We start from the raw sequence: 18569 nt of genomic DNA, 5'->3' as shown, positions 1-18569 counted from the left end.
AAATAAAAAGTACAGGTTCACAGCTTGAGTTTTTTCATCTTTCAAGCTAACAACATTATTATTTTTTAAACAGCAGGGGGGTTGACAGAGATGAACTCACGTGGGGTGCTGCATCATCCTGCGTCTCTGGACCTCCATCCTCTGCAGCATCTCGTGTTGATGGAGCGAGGCCCCCAGCGCCGGTATGTGGTGTGGCAGGCTCTGGTGCTCCGTGGGCAGGTGCTGGGTGGACAGGGGGGGAGGAGGGGCGGGGGGCACAGCATGGCCCGAGGGGTGGGTGGGCAGTGGCGGGTGAAAGGTGACGGTGTGGGGGATGACGTAATCGCCCTGCGGTGGGGCCTGAGGTATGAGCTGGGGGTTCCCGTGGGAATGAGGACAGGCAGAGGAGGGCTGGTGGTGCAGCGAGCGTGCAAGAGGGCCATCTGAGTTTTTTGAGGACAAAGAGGAAAAAGTAAAAATGTGTTTTTTTAATCAAAAAATGTGTTTAGTTTCTTTTCTTTTCTTTTCCAATAGGCTGACCAACACTTTTACATGTATACTTTGCCAGCACATAGCCATGGTCTCATCCTGATACAGACGATGCCTTTTTGTTGCATCTTTTTTTTGTTGTTGAAACCTTTCACTAGAGTGATTCATCCATTTAATAAATATTCAGTCTAGTTGTTTTGTTTTTTGCGTGCAGGCAGGAGGCAGGCAAGAGAGGTAAGCGCAGGCAGCAACTCACTTTCTCACCACATCCCCACCAGGAAGCCTTGTTACAGCGCTTCACTCTCCACCCTGAGCTATTATACAGAGTAGAATGAGCAACTAACTACTTCTGCCTGGTACGGTCCCACAGCACTTGGCACATTAACCATCAGGCTCTCTTTAATTACTATTAGCATTGGGTTTTAGGAGTGCAGCTGTCTGCCAATTTTAGCAAGTACCATGGCACAGCAAATGAGTTTCCACAATGCAGTCGTTTTTCACTTGAAGTCTTACTGAACAAAAAAAAATCCATCTGCTACAGCATACATGCTCTGTATAACTCACTTGTCTTGTGTTTTCCTTTGAGAAAATAAAACGGAATCCAAAAGGAAATTATCATTATTTTTTTCCTTCCAATAGTTTTGCGTTAATTCAACAAGATACTATAATGTACCAGTCTGCATAGATGGAGGCCTTATTTGGATACAGTCAATCAAATGTCCCATAATGCAATATTGTCTAGGTTCTATCTTATGCAGAGAAGTCGGTCGCACTGAGCCCAGGCAGCAGCTACAAAACGCAAGAGCCACAGACTTTGAACAGCCCATATTAGATTTCCTGCTCAAATCTTCTTCTCATCTAACTTTTAGACATGAACATACGTCTCGTCCTACTCCCCGGCTTACTGAAACGAGCAACTAAACAAATACACCTGAGAAAAGTTAAGGTGAGTTTTGCAGGATACAAACAGTAGCTGCTCAGCTGCATAACATTAAAAGTGCCTGCAAAAGTCACTTCATACGTTTAGATGCTGGTGTGGCCCCTACTCTTCAATGACACAAACAACATGCTTTATGCCCACAACGACATGTAGGCCACAAGCTTGTTTTCTCTTGCAACCTGCCAGTGACACCGGCATGTCCATCCAAACAGTTGAGCAGAAAAGGATTTGTTATGATATTTTCTTCTTTTTAAAACTTGTAAAGAAAGAATTAACCTACAATGGATTTGAAACTCATGTTGACATTATTCTTCACTTAAAAAAAAGGGACGGCTAAAAGTGATTTTAGTGGGACTTTTTTCATTTGAAAAACGAAACCCAGTGTGGTGAATGTCTGGGATTTGACTGTGCTGCATGAAGGCGTTGTACTCACAGGAGGGGTGCATGTAATGTCTGCAGGGCTGGGGTTGTGTCTGGGGCTGGGGCTGAGGCTGAGCCACCATGGAGGAGCTGAAGGAGTCCACCGGGGCTGGCTGGCTGGGCCCAGGGGTGTTCTGGGAAACGAAGGTGGGAGGCCGAGATGTGGAGCCCGGGCAGCAGGGGTCAAAGGCCGAGTTGCTGCCATGGAAACTGGCCCCGTTGTTTCCACCGCTCCGGACACCGCTGTTGCTCAGGTCCACTGGCAGAGTTTGCTGTGGAAGGAACGCGGAGATGTGAAGAAAAAAAGGAGGCACAAACTTCTCCTGCTTGAATACTAAATCATGCTTTCTTTTGTCAGAGCATTTTCCCATAGTTCAAGAGAAGGGACAGATCACAATTCAAGTCATATACTCTGTCCAATGAAATCTTCTTTCCCCTTTTTTTCTATTTTAGTTTCAGGGTGAACAAAAAATGTATAGGAGGCACCCTGTATTGTGCTCTTACCTGCTGCGTTGGATTGTATGTGGAAAATTGGGAACTTCAGACATGGCAGCACACATTGGCCCTCATTTATCAATTTTGCGTGGAAACTGGTGCAGATTCTGGCGCAAATACCTCCCTACGCCAGGTGTCGCGTGGTATTTATCAAACAGTCGTATCTCGCCAATCTCAGCGTACGCCAGGCCATTATTGATAAATGCGGCGGCTGAAAACGATCGTACCACGCCCCTATATTTTCTCAGTTTAGAGGCCTCGCCCAGAGGTTTTACGACATGGATATGCGAATTACGGCACAGAAGAGGAACTTCTCTGAAGTAGAAATTGACAGAATAACAGCGAAAGTAGAAAAAAAAGAGTTTCATTTCGGAGCATTACAAGCGGCATCAAAGAACAACAGAAGGCAGCAGTTAGGAAGGAAATAACTGCTGCAGTCGACAGCGTTGGTGTTGACAAAACGATCTCCAGCTGAGGATTTTGCATTTTAGGTTTACATCAGTAGGCTACTATCGCTCAAATGCTATAAAACAGCATATACAATTATATGTCGCCATTTCTTTACATAGATGAAGAAAAAGTGGTCTGACTCAAACATCGCCACTAAAAAAAGCGTGTTGCTGTTCTGAAATGCAACCAACTGAGGCATAATATAGCCTAAGTGGTAGAGGAGAAACAGACGCACCAACTGTCCGGTAATGGTCCCCATGAAATAAATACAGGTCTGCAGAGATTTGAATGATTAGAATGTATTGGCCCTTTTAGATAGCACTACTCAAAAGGGTTGTAAAAACTAAAAATAACACATTTTGCGTTTTACTGTATGACAGCAGGAGTGGTCAGCCCGGCGGTCAGCTGCACAAGCCGACCCGGCAACGATCAGCTGTGAGAGCGCCCACAGTCCTGCTCCACCAGCAGGTCGGAAAAACGTGCCGGTTAACGGTGGAAATAAATCGCTCGCTTAAGCGATCAATAACACATTAAAAGAGGAACTAACATGTAAAAAGTGCGTCAAATAAATAAAATGTTAAGCTGAATGTTGTGCCGTGTATTTTTTATCATAAAGAGCAGTGTAGGCCTACTACATATTTAATACTGTGGCTAACATTTTGAATGAATGCAGCCCCCGTGCCTCAGTGTCCCCCCAGCAGCTCCAGACGGAGATAACTGCCCTTACGCAGTCCCATGCAGCACTCCTAAGTGGCCGGTGTGCGCACTATTGAATCAGTGCTCCTACTCAGTTGCGCACCATAAGCTGCACAATTTTAAGTGATTAATATCTTTATTTCGGTCTGAGCAAACACTGCATTTGTATTATCTTCTTATAATTGTCCAACAAAGTCATCGGCTACCCGGCACAGCCTGCACTGCGAGTCCATGCTGTTTACAAAATTGCGTACACGAGCTGAGAGCTGGCGTGGGATTTGAGCGTATCCTACGCTCACGTCCATATTGATAAATGCCGAGATTTGCGTGGAAATGTACGTACACCCATTTTTCTGGTCTACGCAAGATTGATAAATGAGGGCCATAGTGTGCAGAATGAGCTTTTCATCAGTTTTGAAAATGTGGCACCTAGGACCATGTCTTATAAAAAGCATAGACTGTATAAAAGATCAAAACAGATGTACTGGAATGCACACAGGTCTGAACTCGGTACTACTGAGTCTGAAGCTCCCATGTCCCGAGTACAATAATTCAGATGGTAATCTTACGGAGTATAACTTTTAAGTAGAGTTTTTCTATATTTATCATATATGCACAAAAATACAGATGCAGTTTTCGCAATATATACTTTATATATACACTCACCGGCCACTTTATTAGGTACACCTGTTTAATGGCTTATAAAAACAAAAAGTTAATCAGCCAATCACATGGCAGCAATTTAATGCATTTATGCATTTGGACGTGGTTAAAACAATGTACTGAAGTCAAACCGAGCATCAGAATGGGGAAGAAAGATGGTTTAGGTGACTTTGAACGTGGCATGGTTGCTGGTGCACGGCAGGATGGATCCAAACTTTCATGTTGTTTACGCCAAATTCTGAACCTGCCATCTGAATGTCGCAACTGAAGCTGAGACCCCTCAGACCAGGCATGATTTTTCAATCTTCTATTGTCCAATATTGGTGATCCTGTGAGAATTGTAGCCTCATTTTCCTGCTTTTAGCTGACAGGAGTGGCACCCGGTGGGGTCTTCTGTTGCTGTAGCCCATCTGCTTCAATGTTGGTCGTGTTTTGCGTTCAGAGATGGTATTCTGCATACCCTGGTTTGTAACGAGTGGTTTTTGAGTTACTGTTGCCTTTCTATCATCTCGAACCAGTATGCCCATCCTCCACTGACCTCTGACTTCAACAAGGCATTTTACGTCCACACAATGCCGCTCACTGGATATTTTTTCTTTTTCGGACCATTCTCTGTAAACCCTAGAAATGGTTTAGAGTGAAAATCCCAGTAGATCAGCAGTTTCTGAAATACTCATACCAGCCCTCCTGACACCCTCAACATTGCCATGTTCAAAGTCACTTAAAACCTCTTCCTTCCCCATTCTGTTGTTTCAACCTCAATAAGTTGTCCCGTCCAGGTCTACATGCCTAAATGCATTGAGTTGCTGACATGTGATTCGCTGATTAGTTATATGTGTTAACAAAAAAATGAACTGCTGTACCTAATAAAGTGGCCGGTGAGAGTATATAATATTATATTATATTATATACCTGGTCATGGTAGTGGGCTGTGTTGCTGCTACTACTGTTGCTGCCGCTAACTCCAGCACAGGAGGCGGGCAGAGCGCTGGGTCTCTCCACGGTGCAGCCGGCCTCCTGGAAGGGCAGGGTGCCGGGGGGCTGCGGGGCTGGGTGATGGACATGGTGGATGAAGTGGTGAGCGTTGGCGTGGCTGTGAGCGTGGCTGTGAGTGTGGCCGTGCTGCTGAGAGCCACTGGTCTGCTGGGAGGACGGCGCCTGCAGGCAGCTTGAATGCGAGTGGCTCAGGGACAGGTGACCGGGGGAGGGCCCTCCACACGGGGAATGCTGCTGGCAGCAAGAAGGAAGCCTGGGCATGGCCGTGCCTGTGTTTTCTCCCACTGTGACCGACAACCCTGGTCTGCTTTCATCTGATGAGAGTAGGATATATAGGATTAGGGAAAAATATAGCGATATGAGGAATCCAGATAAATGGTTTAAAGGGGAAAATATATGTACGTGATTGTACAATATAAACCATTTCACTGTTTAAAGGTGGAGTCGGCTTGTTACTGGCATGTTGCTAGCTACAGTGGGCCCTTTTTCTTTACATACCCGTTTACAGAGCATAGGCTGTGTATTAAAACTAGATTTTTTTTCAGCACACACACAGTACGGACAGGTAGCAGACAGTGAGGATTTAAAAACAGATTTTGCCAAAAAGTGATAAAGCGAACTCCAGAATTGCGGAGTCCACCTTTAACATATAATTTGAAATAAATTAAATGTTTTAACATTTTATGTAATAGCAGCAGCAGCTGAAAGGAAATCATCTTGGACTTAAAGGCCAGGACACACCGGCCCGATAATCGTGCATCGGACATAGTCGGAGAGTCTGGAGGGGGCGGGGACACAAATCTGTTTGGTGTGTTCGGTGACGTCGGCCGTCGTAGATGTCGTCGGGCTTCTTTTCAGCCGATTCAACATGTTCAATCGGCGTCGGCCAGTCTTTCAGTCGGAGCAATCTGATTGGTGGAGGGCTAGCCCGTCTCTGCTCTGCCACGGCAGCAGAGCAGATATTAGTTTCACTTTTGTTAAACATGATTTAGGGCGCTATCGATAGAATTGGAGAATGTTCCGATTGTTATGTAGGGTAAACACAATTAGCACATTAGAATGTCCGTGCATGACTTTTTCACGCTTTCAGAAATAGTCGAGGTAGTTTGGGCGAGGAGCGGCCACAGGTGTGTGTGTGTGTGTGTGTGTGTGTGTGTGTGTGTGTGTGTGTGTGTGTGTGTGTGTGTGTGTGTGTGTGTGTGTGTGTGTGTGTGTGTGTGTGTGTGTGTGTGTGTGTCAGTGTGTCTGCAGCATGCATTCTCTCCGTTATAATGACAGCCTATGTTATGACCACACCCTACTTAATGTCATCCGGCGCAAGTGCAGAACTTATGGCAAGTCGCTAGTCGGCTCGGTGTGTTCTTAGCACTTTTTTGACCGTGTCGGGGTTTTTTGACCGTGTCGGGGAGAATGGAGCTGACTGAATCGGCAGACTCCATTTTCTGGCGACGGTCGGTAGTCGGACCGGTGTGTCCTGGCCTTAAGCTGCCTCCTACAGTTACACTCTCTCCTGTCCACCCATGTTATTGTCACTGTCATTATATGTTTCTTGGCGAGGTGTGAACTGGAAGGCAAATTTCATTGTTCTGTAACGGTGTATTGACCAAATAAACCTGATTCTGATTCTGATTCTAGCAAAGGAGTCACAATGAAATGGTGTTCAGCAGCTGGTTACAACATGCCATACCCTCTGTGGCTGTGCGAGTAGAGCAACTTGGCCTCTGTGTGTGCATACTTTCAGGTATTGAGCCTGGGCAGCTAGTGGAGGGGCCTGGGGCATCATTGAGCTCTGAGGTAGAGGCATGATGGGAAGATGATGACGACGACGACCTGACTGTTTGAGGGTGAACGCTGCCAGATGTGGTTGGCACAACTGAAAGATCTAGGGGAGAAAAAACAAGAAGTCAAATGCTATTTCATAAAAGGAGCATTAACCAAAATTGTGCTCAGAGGCAGAGCTTCTGGTATCACTTCACCGGAGTAGGGCCCGACCGATATTGATTTTGGAGTGCCGATGCCGATTATTTTCAGAGAAAAATTACGATTCCGATTTAAAAAAAAAAATAATCCCCAAAATATATATTGAAAAAATTTACTTTTTTTGAACCCTTAAATATATACCTTTTACTGTTGAAAATATGTATATATTGTCTAAAAAAAAATAAGCGTAACAAATATGTTTAAATTCAGACATTATGCATTTTATCTTACTGTACCCAACCCTCTGGAACTCCCTCCCCCCAAACATCAGCATCTCAGACTCAATAAACTCATTCAAAACTCATCTCTTTAAGGAAGCATAATGACACCTGACTCCAATTCAAACCTTATTTAATTTTTTTCTGTATTTTGTTTTCTTTTTCTACATGTAAGATTCTCTATGATGTAAAGTGTCTTTGAATGACCTCCAAAAAAGCACCATATAAATTCTACCAATTATTATTATTATTATTATTATTATTATTATTATTATTATTATTAACAGTCAAGCGATGACCAATGCCTCTGCTATTGGTTGCAGGGGGAACTGTCAAGTGTAAATTAATCCAATGTATTACAACACACCTGCTGCTGCTGTAAATAGGCTATAGCATAAATGCTATTCATTTAGGCTACCTCCAGGGCAGCAATACATTTCACACATGATTGCTTAAAAAAAAAGAAAAAAAAAAATCTGCAAAAATCTGCAAAAAAACGTCCGATGCCGATAATTCCGAAATATGCGAGAGTCTGGAGGGGGCGGGGACACAAATCTGTTTGGTGTGTTCGGTGACGATGGCCGTCGTAGATGTCGTCGGGCTTCTTTTCAGCCGATATATAATCGGCCGGGCAATAAATCGGCCGGGCCCTACACCGGAGTCTATGTCCTTAAAAAGGATATAAATAAAAAGCCCTACCTCCTTTCCAAAACTACAGGTAGATTTCAGGGTTCTCAAGTTACCGACAGAATAGAGAATGAAAAGTTTGTCAAATGTAATAAGTTCCTAACAAAACGTAAACTCACTACTACCGGTGCAGGGGGTCTGTCGTTGTGGTCTAACAGAGGAACATTTGTGTGCCATATCATCCCACTACCAATGAAATGGTTTTTTATGCTTTGATATTTTCCGATAAATTGACAATAATAACTGATAAACCCTTACAAATTTGACAACATCTAGATGTAACGCTTGCTATTTGTATATAAAAAGTCAGGATTTTCACAATTCACGTGACCACCTAAAGTTCGACTTGACACTTTGTCTCAAGAGTGCTAGCGTGGACCGTAAGCATGTGTGTACTTGTCTGCAGAGGCTTAGCAGTCGAAGAGAAGAGCAGAGACCTTATTAGCATTCCAGTGTGTGCTCTCCATCTGCTTTTCATATTCACAAATTAATTTCCCCCTTTTTCTCCAAAGAAATGCAAATGCTCCCTAATGCTCAGTGCTCTACCATTTTACTATCCGTCATAGGCGTTGGCTAATAAAGAGGATGACATTGGACTTAAAGTCACAACCAAGCCATTCAATATGGAACTGCTTAAGATTTAATAAAGGTTAATGGCCATAGTTAATGTATCACAAAAATATCTTTATTCTTATCACTGAAAAGTTATTGGATGCACATTAAAAGATACTTTTTAAAGCATAGTAACTACTCATTTTTATCTAACTAGTTGATTTAACTTAACATCTTAGGTTCTTAGATATCAGTATCTAAAATATTATTATTTTTGCTACTGGCTCTCATTTGCACATTTGTCATACTATATTTTATGATTTCTCTGTCTCCAATAAAAAAAATTCAGGAGTAAATTCATCCAAAAGACAGCTGCATGTCAGCATTTGTGGAGCGCCTTAAGGGGCTACTCACACTAGGGCCGCGGCCCCGTGCCAAAGCTCATTAGCATACTAAAGTCTAGAACGTTTGGCTAGTGTGACCACGCCATCCGTATTCCAGCACGGAACAGCCCCTTGGCCACGGCACACTTGGGAGAGGTGTGCCGTGGCCAAAGTACAGATGCTAATGAGATGACACGCGCACAAGCAAGCGCACAGGCGGCGTTCCTGACGTGAATTTATTAAGGATGCATTGTCCGTTAACGTCCGCTGCCTTACTAGTCGGCACCAGAATTGCCCACCACTTGGACTTGTAGCTATAATGTGTGAGAATTAACGTGTGTGTAAGCCTAGGTGTGGGCTAATAAAAGAGGGAGAGAGCTAATTAGGTCGGCTCAGAAAGCACAGCAAAAAGGTTTTCGTGTTTACTCACGTTCGTCAGATGATTTTTTTTCTTTTTCCTCCCGTCAGCTGTCATAACTGCATTTACGCATGGCGGTGGAGACGCACCCAAAACAACACACCGCAGCCCGGTGATAAGGAAACAGTAGCCTACACTAAGGTTTAACAAGAAACTTTATAAAGACACTTAAAAAAACGATCTCTGCCCATACAAAAAGTTCTGACTTGGATTTGATGGAGCGATCGATGTGTACAAAACCATCCGGATACATATGGTCTGATGACGGGCCGTTATATTAATAATAAACAGCGTGCTGCACAAATATGAGACTGTTCACCGCGACCTATTACGTCAAGACTACATTTAAAAAAAAACAATAGCTTAAGGATTCTCGTTGCTCTAATGTGGAAGTGGAATATTTGATGCAAATTTGGCCGGATGAAAATATTCACAAACAGTCGTATAGCCTACAAGTAGACTAAGCTCCAAATCCTAAACGTGCACGGTGACGTAGGCAAGGTGCAAGTGTGCCCAGGCCACGAGCAGTGTGAGCACGGGCCTGCGGGGGGAGTGGGGAGGGGGGGGAATCGTGCTGAATCGTGCTGAGCACGGAACAGGCAAACGGCACTAGTGTGAGTGCGCCCTAAATGACCTGGAAGTTGTTAAGACGATATTTCCTCACTTTGATGCTAATGGTTAAGGGTTAGGAAGTCACCTCCTCTTGGCTGCTGATAGAACATGCTTCATTCATGTAGGAAAAATACAAAGCAGGATATAAAAGCATCAGAGCTGGGAGAGGTTGCAGATTTTGTGTTGAAACCATTCTTACTTATCCCTAAAAGGTGCTCCGAGGAACTTTCAGTTTGTGTTAATTCTTGCACCCCCTTTGGACAAAAGCGGTAGTGTTTTTACTACGCCAGCTGTAGTTCCTAGGTGAGCATACCCATAACAAAGGCATTAAGAAAAACTATATAAAAATAGCATTCTTTGCACTGATGGTCTCGTTTGGTGTTGCATGTGATTTATGATCATCAGAGGAAAAATTAGACTGTTTCAGAAATATTTAAAAGTTCCTCGTAGCACCTTTAAAAACAAACACATGTACTGTAGTGAATGAAAGACTTTTTCACTAGGTTTCTTATTACCATCTTCATCGACGGTGAGGTCCACCACCTCCCCGGCGTTCTGACGCAGTGGTTGGATGACGGTGGAGAGTCTGTGACGTCCACGTGTGTCCTGGAGACGACTCTGGGAGCAGCTATTAGCCCAGATCCTGCCAAGACCCCCCACTGAGCGTGACCTGTTGACAGAAGGACATCAAAATTTAAAAAAGAATCTATGTACAGCCAACTGAAGTACAGGACAGCACATCTCAGCAGGAATATTCTCACAGCTCAACCAAAGCCAGACTCTCTAGTTCATTTCCAGGACAGCGGTGGCTGGAAAAAAAAGGTTAGCTGGTGAAAAAGGACAATTCTGACAAAAGCATTTAGATCAGGCTTAACTAACTAGTGAGAAAAGTAGTTTTTACTGCAGTCTATAGCTACACTCTTCAAACAAACTGTTGTTATGTCTTTGCATTATGTTTGTGTTTATTTAGGTCTCTTGGTGGCTCTCTTCACTTGTGTTTTCGCGTCATTTTTTTTTTTTGGGCATTGTTGAATTGTTCCATCGACTGCTACTGTCATTGTTGTGCATATGACATAATAAAAAATCTTGACACTTCATGGCAGCCATTTTTACATGTCGCCGCAAGAAAAGCAGCTATCAGGTCATGTCAGAATAATTTCAGGGTCCGAGCTGTGGCACACATAAATGGAATGCACCCTTTGTTATGTCATTACCTAGATCTGTGTTTGACAGGTGTAAATGCCAACGGTAATGAAAGGTTTTTAGAATGCTTGATTTTGTGAAACGGTGCTGGCACCCTGAATGTGTCAATATCACATCAATATTACTAAGTCCCTTAAAACAGTTTAGATTTGAAAAAGAAAAAACCCAATTTTAGCCGACAAGTCTTAATTATGTGTGTACATGTGAAGGTGCTTTCTGCTATCATAGATTGTGTCTGTGGTCATTTTCTTGTTAAGTGAGAAAAAAAAAATCAGTTGGACTTTGTTTGTTATTGGGAAATGTGGTAGGACTTTGAAAATCCAGAGCCAGAACACACACAAAATTAGCACATAAGCAAACGTACACACACAAGCAATTCCATTTAAATGCCCTTCCACATCGCAGAAAGACCGAAAACAGCTGTATAGAGTGAAAAAAAAAAAAATCATTCAATATTTAGATTTGGCAAACACCTCATTTCAGCTGTGTTTGTTTTCTCAGGGGGCTGTCAACGTGGATCTCGCCATCCACAAACTCCCCGCCACTTCCATCTAAATCTCAACAATCTTTCCGCCCACATTCCGTTTTTTCCCCCAATATCTCGCTTCAATGCTCTGTACCAATCTTGCCCTGACTTTGTTTTTTAATTTTCTCTCTCAGAGGCTCTTGTCGCTCTACCCTGTGCTGTGGCCAGGGAATAACCCTCATTGTGGTTAAGCCAGGTGATCAGAGGGAGGAGGGATGAGCTCGGGGGACTAGAGACTAGAGACTGTATGGGAGGGCCGTAAAGCTGGATACCATGGAGCCGTGTGTCTAGGGGATTTCACTGCAGTTCCCTGAGAGCTTTCAAAAAAAATGCTCAGGAGCAGAGGGAAAATACTGTAAATTGAGTGCCAAAAGCACTGCCCTGTTAACCACAACTTTATCGCAACTTATCACTATTTTATGAGATACTAAGTGATTTGATAAATCTGTATCGGAATGAATGTTCTCACTGTCTTTGCACTCGGTTTCCTGGAGTCCAGACGGACTGGGTCAGTGGAATTGGCAACTTTAAGCTGGCTATTGCTGGCAATGTATATTTTTAACATGTGTCTCTCTTTGTGAAAGCCTTGTGATACAGGCGGGACCTGCTACAATATTTCCCATTATACAGGCTACACTTCACTGTAAACAGGAAAAACTTGGTACAAGCAACAGATGAGACATCACACATGGGAAAATGTAGGGTTAAGATTAACAGGACAGCTGGGCCAAGGGAAGACTGAGGAAAGACTGAGGGAAGAAAACCCTCATTCATTACATTATAATAGCGGTTTTATAATTATATTTATATATATTTATAGCTATGTGATGAGCAGATGAATGAACCAGATTGTTTTATAATGATTTTGTATTTCAAAATTAACTTCAATTAATGGAGATCAAAGTCCTAAAGACACTATAGAAATTGGAAGAAAGGCATGCAATGTTAGTGACTGGGTGACTTATTCTATTCAGGGTTGTGTAAAAAAATGCTAGATGTTAAGAGATTTGACCATGATGACATTCCTGATGCTTGTTAACACAGGAACTGCCTTTCTCATTGCTGTTTGTCAGAAGCATAAGGGGGATTCCCATTAGCTCATTCTGTCTGCATCCAAATTCAATGTCCTGTGAGACGAGCAGTACAATGCAAGTGGAATAAAGGAGGAGGAACCTTATTAACTTCCATACTTCAAAAAACAAACTAAAGCAAACTTGTGCCCATATGCATGAATACAGTTGTGACAGTCCACAAACAAACACAGCAGTGAGGGTGGTAAGCAGAGGGTGTGTGTGTGTGGGGGGGGGGGGGACATGTTGGTTGTCTTGTTTAATTGGCCAGGCTCCTCAGCTCTTGGGTGAACCCAGGGAGCAGGACTAGTCACTAGAGAGGGCTTCCTAATTAAGTAGACCTGGGATTCTTTTGTAAATATCTGTTTACCACCATGACTCCCGAGGGTGGAGGGGGCGGGGGGGAAGAGGAAAACAGTATATTGTAAACATGAACACTATGGGAATGGGCGCCTTGGCAAGGCTACGGTTGTGCCGAGCTAAACATGTTGTTAGCCACGTGCCCCAGGGATCAGAGGTGGGCTGAGGGCTGTGGTAATATAGAGTAAACTGCTGGTTTGGGAGTTGCAGAGAATGAGATCATATGGAGGCAGGAATAGCACTGTGTAAGACTGGTAAACAATGTGGGTCATGGAGCTTTGCACTGATCAAAGTATCCAGTTTGTCTTCCCAATCAAGGATATGACGACGCCACTTTTCTAACTCTGAGCACTGACCAAAGAACTGGCTGATTAGATGAGCACAGATCTGATGTTTTCCCTTTGTAGCACAAGGGAAAATCTGTGTATAAAAAATGTAAAAAAAAGACTCCCCCAAAAATGTGAGTCACAATGATTTGTTAACGCTAAAAATACGTCATGTGTTTTTCAGCAAGTAAGACTACTTGAGTGGAGTAGGTTCCTATTTTAGGCTGATGGGATATGTTTGTGGCATGCAGCAGGCAACTTCCATACAGGTTTGTTTTTAGCCATCATAAAACAGGCACAACATTACTATTTTATACATGAACAAGACCTACACTAGGATCCTGGTGTGTGTGTGTGTGTGTGTGTGTGTGTGTGTGTGTGTTGTAGTAACAGAAAGGTCTACCGTAATCACATTCAAAAAAGTTCTGTGACCCTACAAGCCTCCATGTCCTGAACTGAAATGCAGAATTAGGGGAGGGAGTGATCAAGGTCTTTTAATTATTAATTTATTTTAATTGATCCATATCAACTACATAATCCTTGTTTTGTTGCAACACATTGTGCTTAGGGTAAAACCTGCTGCCAAACACGCCACCCCCATAGTTACAAACACTGGAATGTTCTCCAAATGCACTGCTTCGCAAGCGAGCCAACTTTGGAGCGACACGAACAAATGAATAACAGCCAGCAGTTCAAATTAAAGAAATGCACACTGACAGCATGTCACTGAGCAAAGTCAGAGGAGCGAGAGTGTGGGTTAAAAAATGGCTGCTTTGCCCCCGATTTCAGTAACTATTATGAGCCATGTGTCTCTAAAGGGCTCCTGTTGGTTGAAAACTGTATTTGAAAATATGTTACAAGCTGGGAATGAAGACTGTCAAACTTCCTCTTGTTCAAGATAAATTACAGACACTCCTCTGTCGTTACACATGACAGCAAATACTTCTAACCGTCATACAAAACAACTAAGAAAAAGAGAGAATAATTTGTATGTATGTAGGACTACTTCTGAATTCCAGTTGCCAGTTTATTTTAACTTTATTGCATGAGATGTTTCTGCTTTTAAGTTTACCCTCATTGATATAAATGGGATGGACAAAATAAAAGAAACACCTGTCACTAAACATTCAATAGCACCACAAAGTATATTCTCCAAAATGACCATATGATAAAAGAGTTTAAACTAAAGTGGACTCCATAACCCTCATTAAGGCAGGATATATGGCAGGACCATTTTAATGGACTGCATTATATTTAAGCTATAGATGTACCTTATAAACTGGCAACTGAGTATCATATGCAGCTGCACACGTTCACAAAGTGGACCAGTGATGGTGTAAACAAACAAAGATGTCATTTCTCATCGTGTTGGCTTTTGATAACCCTGCCTCCTGCTCCCCTGCTGCCCATCCCCCTCATCAGGGAAGCTCATCGCTGCATTCTCTAGCGAGCCAGGACATCTTTTTGACTGTCAGGAAACAGGCCGATTAGACAAGCCATGGCATTCCTTACTTGGTGCAATCACGGCTGGGAACTATTTCCTGAGATTGCAGAGACATTAAAATAAAGCAGGCAAAAAAACAAAAATAAAGGGTAGGAAAGGAGAAACAGATAGAGGTGAAGACAGAGGAAGAGGTGTGTGAACTGAGCTGCACAATCGCCCACATGAGGAATATAGGGGAGTATTGAGACAGGAAGTTGTATCATGAGAATGGGGAAATAAGATTTGCAGTGGGGTGAGGAAAATGCGAGTTGGCTGCAGAGAAAGAAGACAGTTGGAGCTATCTGTTCAGAAATGTATTGCTTTCACACTGTAAATATTAAGCGGTTCTCCGAGAAACACAGAACCGGCGGTCAAATTAGTAGATCATCCATACATTAATCCTCCTGCATATTTTCTTAAAGCCTTATAATATCAACTACACTATTGGACTAAATCCCTTAAAACAGAGCATACAGTTAAGGGGCAGGCAAAGCGGGTTATTTTATGGTAGCCATGATATGGATTTCTCTGTACAATTTGTTCTGTTATGGAATGGTCACAAATCTAAATGGATTAGTTCACGCCTACGTAAACAAGCTGGACGGACTCACTCACCTCAAAGATATGATTAATGGTTATAAGCTCTGCACTGATTGTATAGTCAAAGATATCCAAATAACCAAGTAGGACAGTACAGAGTTACATTTAGCTGTCCTTAAATGACGCAGGCTAATTATGAACCTCTATTAAGAAGTTTGCTTTATGTCTGCTGTTTCTTATAAGAATGAAATAACTGGGGCACTGAGCAGGTCTCTTCTGAGGGCTGCAGTAAACAACTAGGCATGCAGTTGGCTTTCCCCTCCAAGTGTAAGCTATGGAATCTATAAGCAAAGCAAATCCTGTTAGAGCACTACACTGCAGCCTGCCCATACTGAGCTCTTTCAACCCTCAGAACCATAGGTAACTCAAAACACTACCATTGAGCAAACATGCACACAGTGCTGTGTTTAAGTTAGGAGGCATTTATGCAACCATTTGACTTAGAATTATGTGGCTTTAACAAGAATATTCATAGTGACTGAAAACCTTCAATACACCTGTGGTGACTCACCATGAAGAAAGGTCTGAGAGGAAAAAGTTATAAACTGAGCGCATATTTGATAGTAAGCTACTTTAAGAAAAGCACATGAGAAAGGGGTTAGACGTCACAAACAACAGTCACTAGTTTCATGATATGGGAATTAACTTTATTATTATATCAGTCTTGGTGTTAATGAAGTTACACTCCACCTAAATAGTATAGTCTTAAAGACAGTTTCCCCTTTCACAGAGTGCTGTTCCTACAGTAATCTAATCTTAAATCAACATATATATTATTCAAGGATGAGTTATTGTCACAGTCACTGCTAGAGAGAGGGCAAACTATTGACTAAGGTCAATAAATGTCCACACAATCAAGCATTATTTTGTATTAACTTTAAAAAAGACTACACTTGCAAACAACACACTGATAGTATAACCAGTATGGCTTAGCATTAAAGTGAGAGCGGGTTCTTCGTGTTCTCAGGAAAGGGGAACACTGCATGACCAGTCATGCAAAAGATACTGAGAGCTGAAAGCTTGTCCTCAGCCCAAGGCTTTGAGAATGTTGTTGTTCATGGTGTATGTTAGTCCACAAAAGAAATATGAAGTTGCTCTCCTGCAAATAAGGTTGGCTGGTACAGTTGTGTTCAGAATAATAGCAGTGTGTTTAAAAAAGTGAGGCAAGATCAAAATCCTTATCATAGCTTTTATTTCCAAACACGCAAATGCATTGGGGACATTGCACATTCTATTCCAAATCCAAATATGAAGAAACTTTTGTCAAATGTTTACAGAAAGTGAAGAAAAGGAATATTAGACTGTTCAAAAAAATAGCAGTGACTGCATTTTTCTTTACAACTCAAACATTTACTGTATCAACTGAAAAATGCATGAAGATTTAGCTTTCCTATGAATCACTGAACTAATATTTAGTTGTATAACCTCTGTTTCTGAGAACTGTTTCACATCTGTGTTGCAGGGAGCCGACCAATTTATGGCACCTGTGAACAGGTGTTTCAGCCCGGGACGATTGGGCTACATTCCACAATTCCTCTGCATTTCTTGGTTTTGCCTCAAAAACAGCATTTTTGATGTCACCACATAGGTTTTCTATTGGATTAAGGTCCAGGGATTGGGCTGGCCACTCCATAACGTTAATCTTGATGGTCTGGAACCAAGATCTTGTTCGCTTACTGGTGTGTTTGGGGTCGTTGACTTGTTGGAACACCCATTTCAAAGGCATTTCCTCTTCAGCATAAGGCAACATGACCTCTTCAAGCATTCTAATGTATCCAAACTGATCCATGATCCATGGTATGCGATAAATAGACTCGACACCATAGTATGAGAAACATCCCCATAACATGATGTCTGTGCCACCATGCTTCACTGTCTTCAAAGTGTACCGTGGCTTGAATTCAGTGTTTGGGGGTCGTCTGACAAACCGTCTCTGGCCCCTATTCAAGCCACAGTACACTTTGAAGACAGTGAAGCATGGTGGCACAGACATCATGTTATGGGGATGTTTCTCATACTATGGTTCCTTTTTCTTCACTTTCTGTAAAGATGAAGAAACATTTGACAAATGTTTCTTCATATTTGGAGTTGGAATAGAATGTGCAATGTCCCCAATGCATTTGCGTGTATAGAAATAAAAGCTATTATTAGGATTTTGATCTTTACTAAATTTTTTAAACACACTGCTATTATTTTGAACACAACTGTATGTCCACACTTAGTACTCACAGGTGTATGTTTATCTAGGCTGTTGGCCAATACACTGCATAGTGCTCAAAGTAAGGTGAATATTTTCTCAGACAGTCATGCTGGCCTTGTGCTCCAACAAAATTGTAAATATGCTACAAAGATGCTATGAGATGAAAGCTTCTTTTGTTTAACAATCGTATGGATAGAGTCCTATTCTATAGGGCAAGAGTAAAATGTTTAAAACTTTTCCTTAACACTACATTTGAACAGTCCAACCTTGCCTAAATATAACATCATGCCGAAAAAAAGTGGAGTAATGCTATACAGCTAACGTAAACCTAATTCATTCAGCACATTATTTCACTGCTTGCTGAAAAAGCTTTGGGGGGGGGCCTACCTGAAACCATCTCCGACTGTGACGATCTCCACCTCGCTGTCTGTTGAGGTGACGTTGATCTCCTCGCTTGCAGGGACAGCCGGAGCTGGAGCCGGAGTGGCCTCAATCACCACCACATCCTCATCCAGAGCACCTGAACACACCACATACATTTAGCATAGTACCGACATGCACCATACAATCTGACAAATGGCTAAGAACTTTTCCTGACCAACTACAATACAAATAAAGGAAGGTACATCCATGGAATGAAGAGTGGTTTGTGTGGTTTTAGTATGGAGAGACAACAAATTAAGATTATGCACGCTTTAAAATACACAGACATACACATCACACGTTTCCTGCTTTTATTTTCTGTGCTCTTCTTGTTGTTCATTGTCTATGAGTCTAAAACCAATCAAGATGGTTAAGTGGCCGCGTTCTATTTCTCCATTTC

The 18569-nt window shown here is 42.4% G+C and overlaps 1 protein-coding gene across 3 annotated transcripts in view; it reads right to left on the bottom strand.

Annotated features, from left to right (window-relative positions):
• rnf111 (ring finger protein 111) overlaps nt 1-18569 on the bottom strand; it is a 37054-nt gene that overhangs the window by 9067 nt on the left and 9418 nt on the right. For 2 of the 3 annotated variants that reach the window (XM_080049548.1, XM_080049549.1), the window contains exons 3-8: nt 18134-18266; nt 10494-10648; nt 6816-7010; nt 5045-5442; nt 1842-2100; nt 101-422 (exon numbers count right to left, since the gene is read on the bottom strand). In XM_080049548.1, the coding sequence (XP_079905674.1) occupies nt 101-422; nt 1842-2100; nt 5045-5442; nt 6816-7010; nt 10494-10648; nt 18134-18266 (1462 nt within the window). The remainder of the gene's footprint in view (nt 1-100; nt 423-1841; nt 2101-5044; nt 5443-6815; nt 7011-10493; nt 10649-18133; nt 18267-18569) is intronic. The other variant, XM_080049550.1, reaches the window with a different exon arrangement.

Source organism: Ammodytes marinus (genome assembly GCF_949987685.1).
Source record: "Ammodytes marinus genome assembly, chromosome: 1".
Lineage (NCBI taxonomy): Eukaryota > Metazoa > Chordata > Actinopteri > Uranoscopiformes > Ammodytidae > Ammodytes > Ammodytes marinus.
This window is presented reverse-complemented; position numbering and strand designations above follow the sequence as displayed.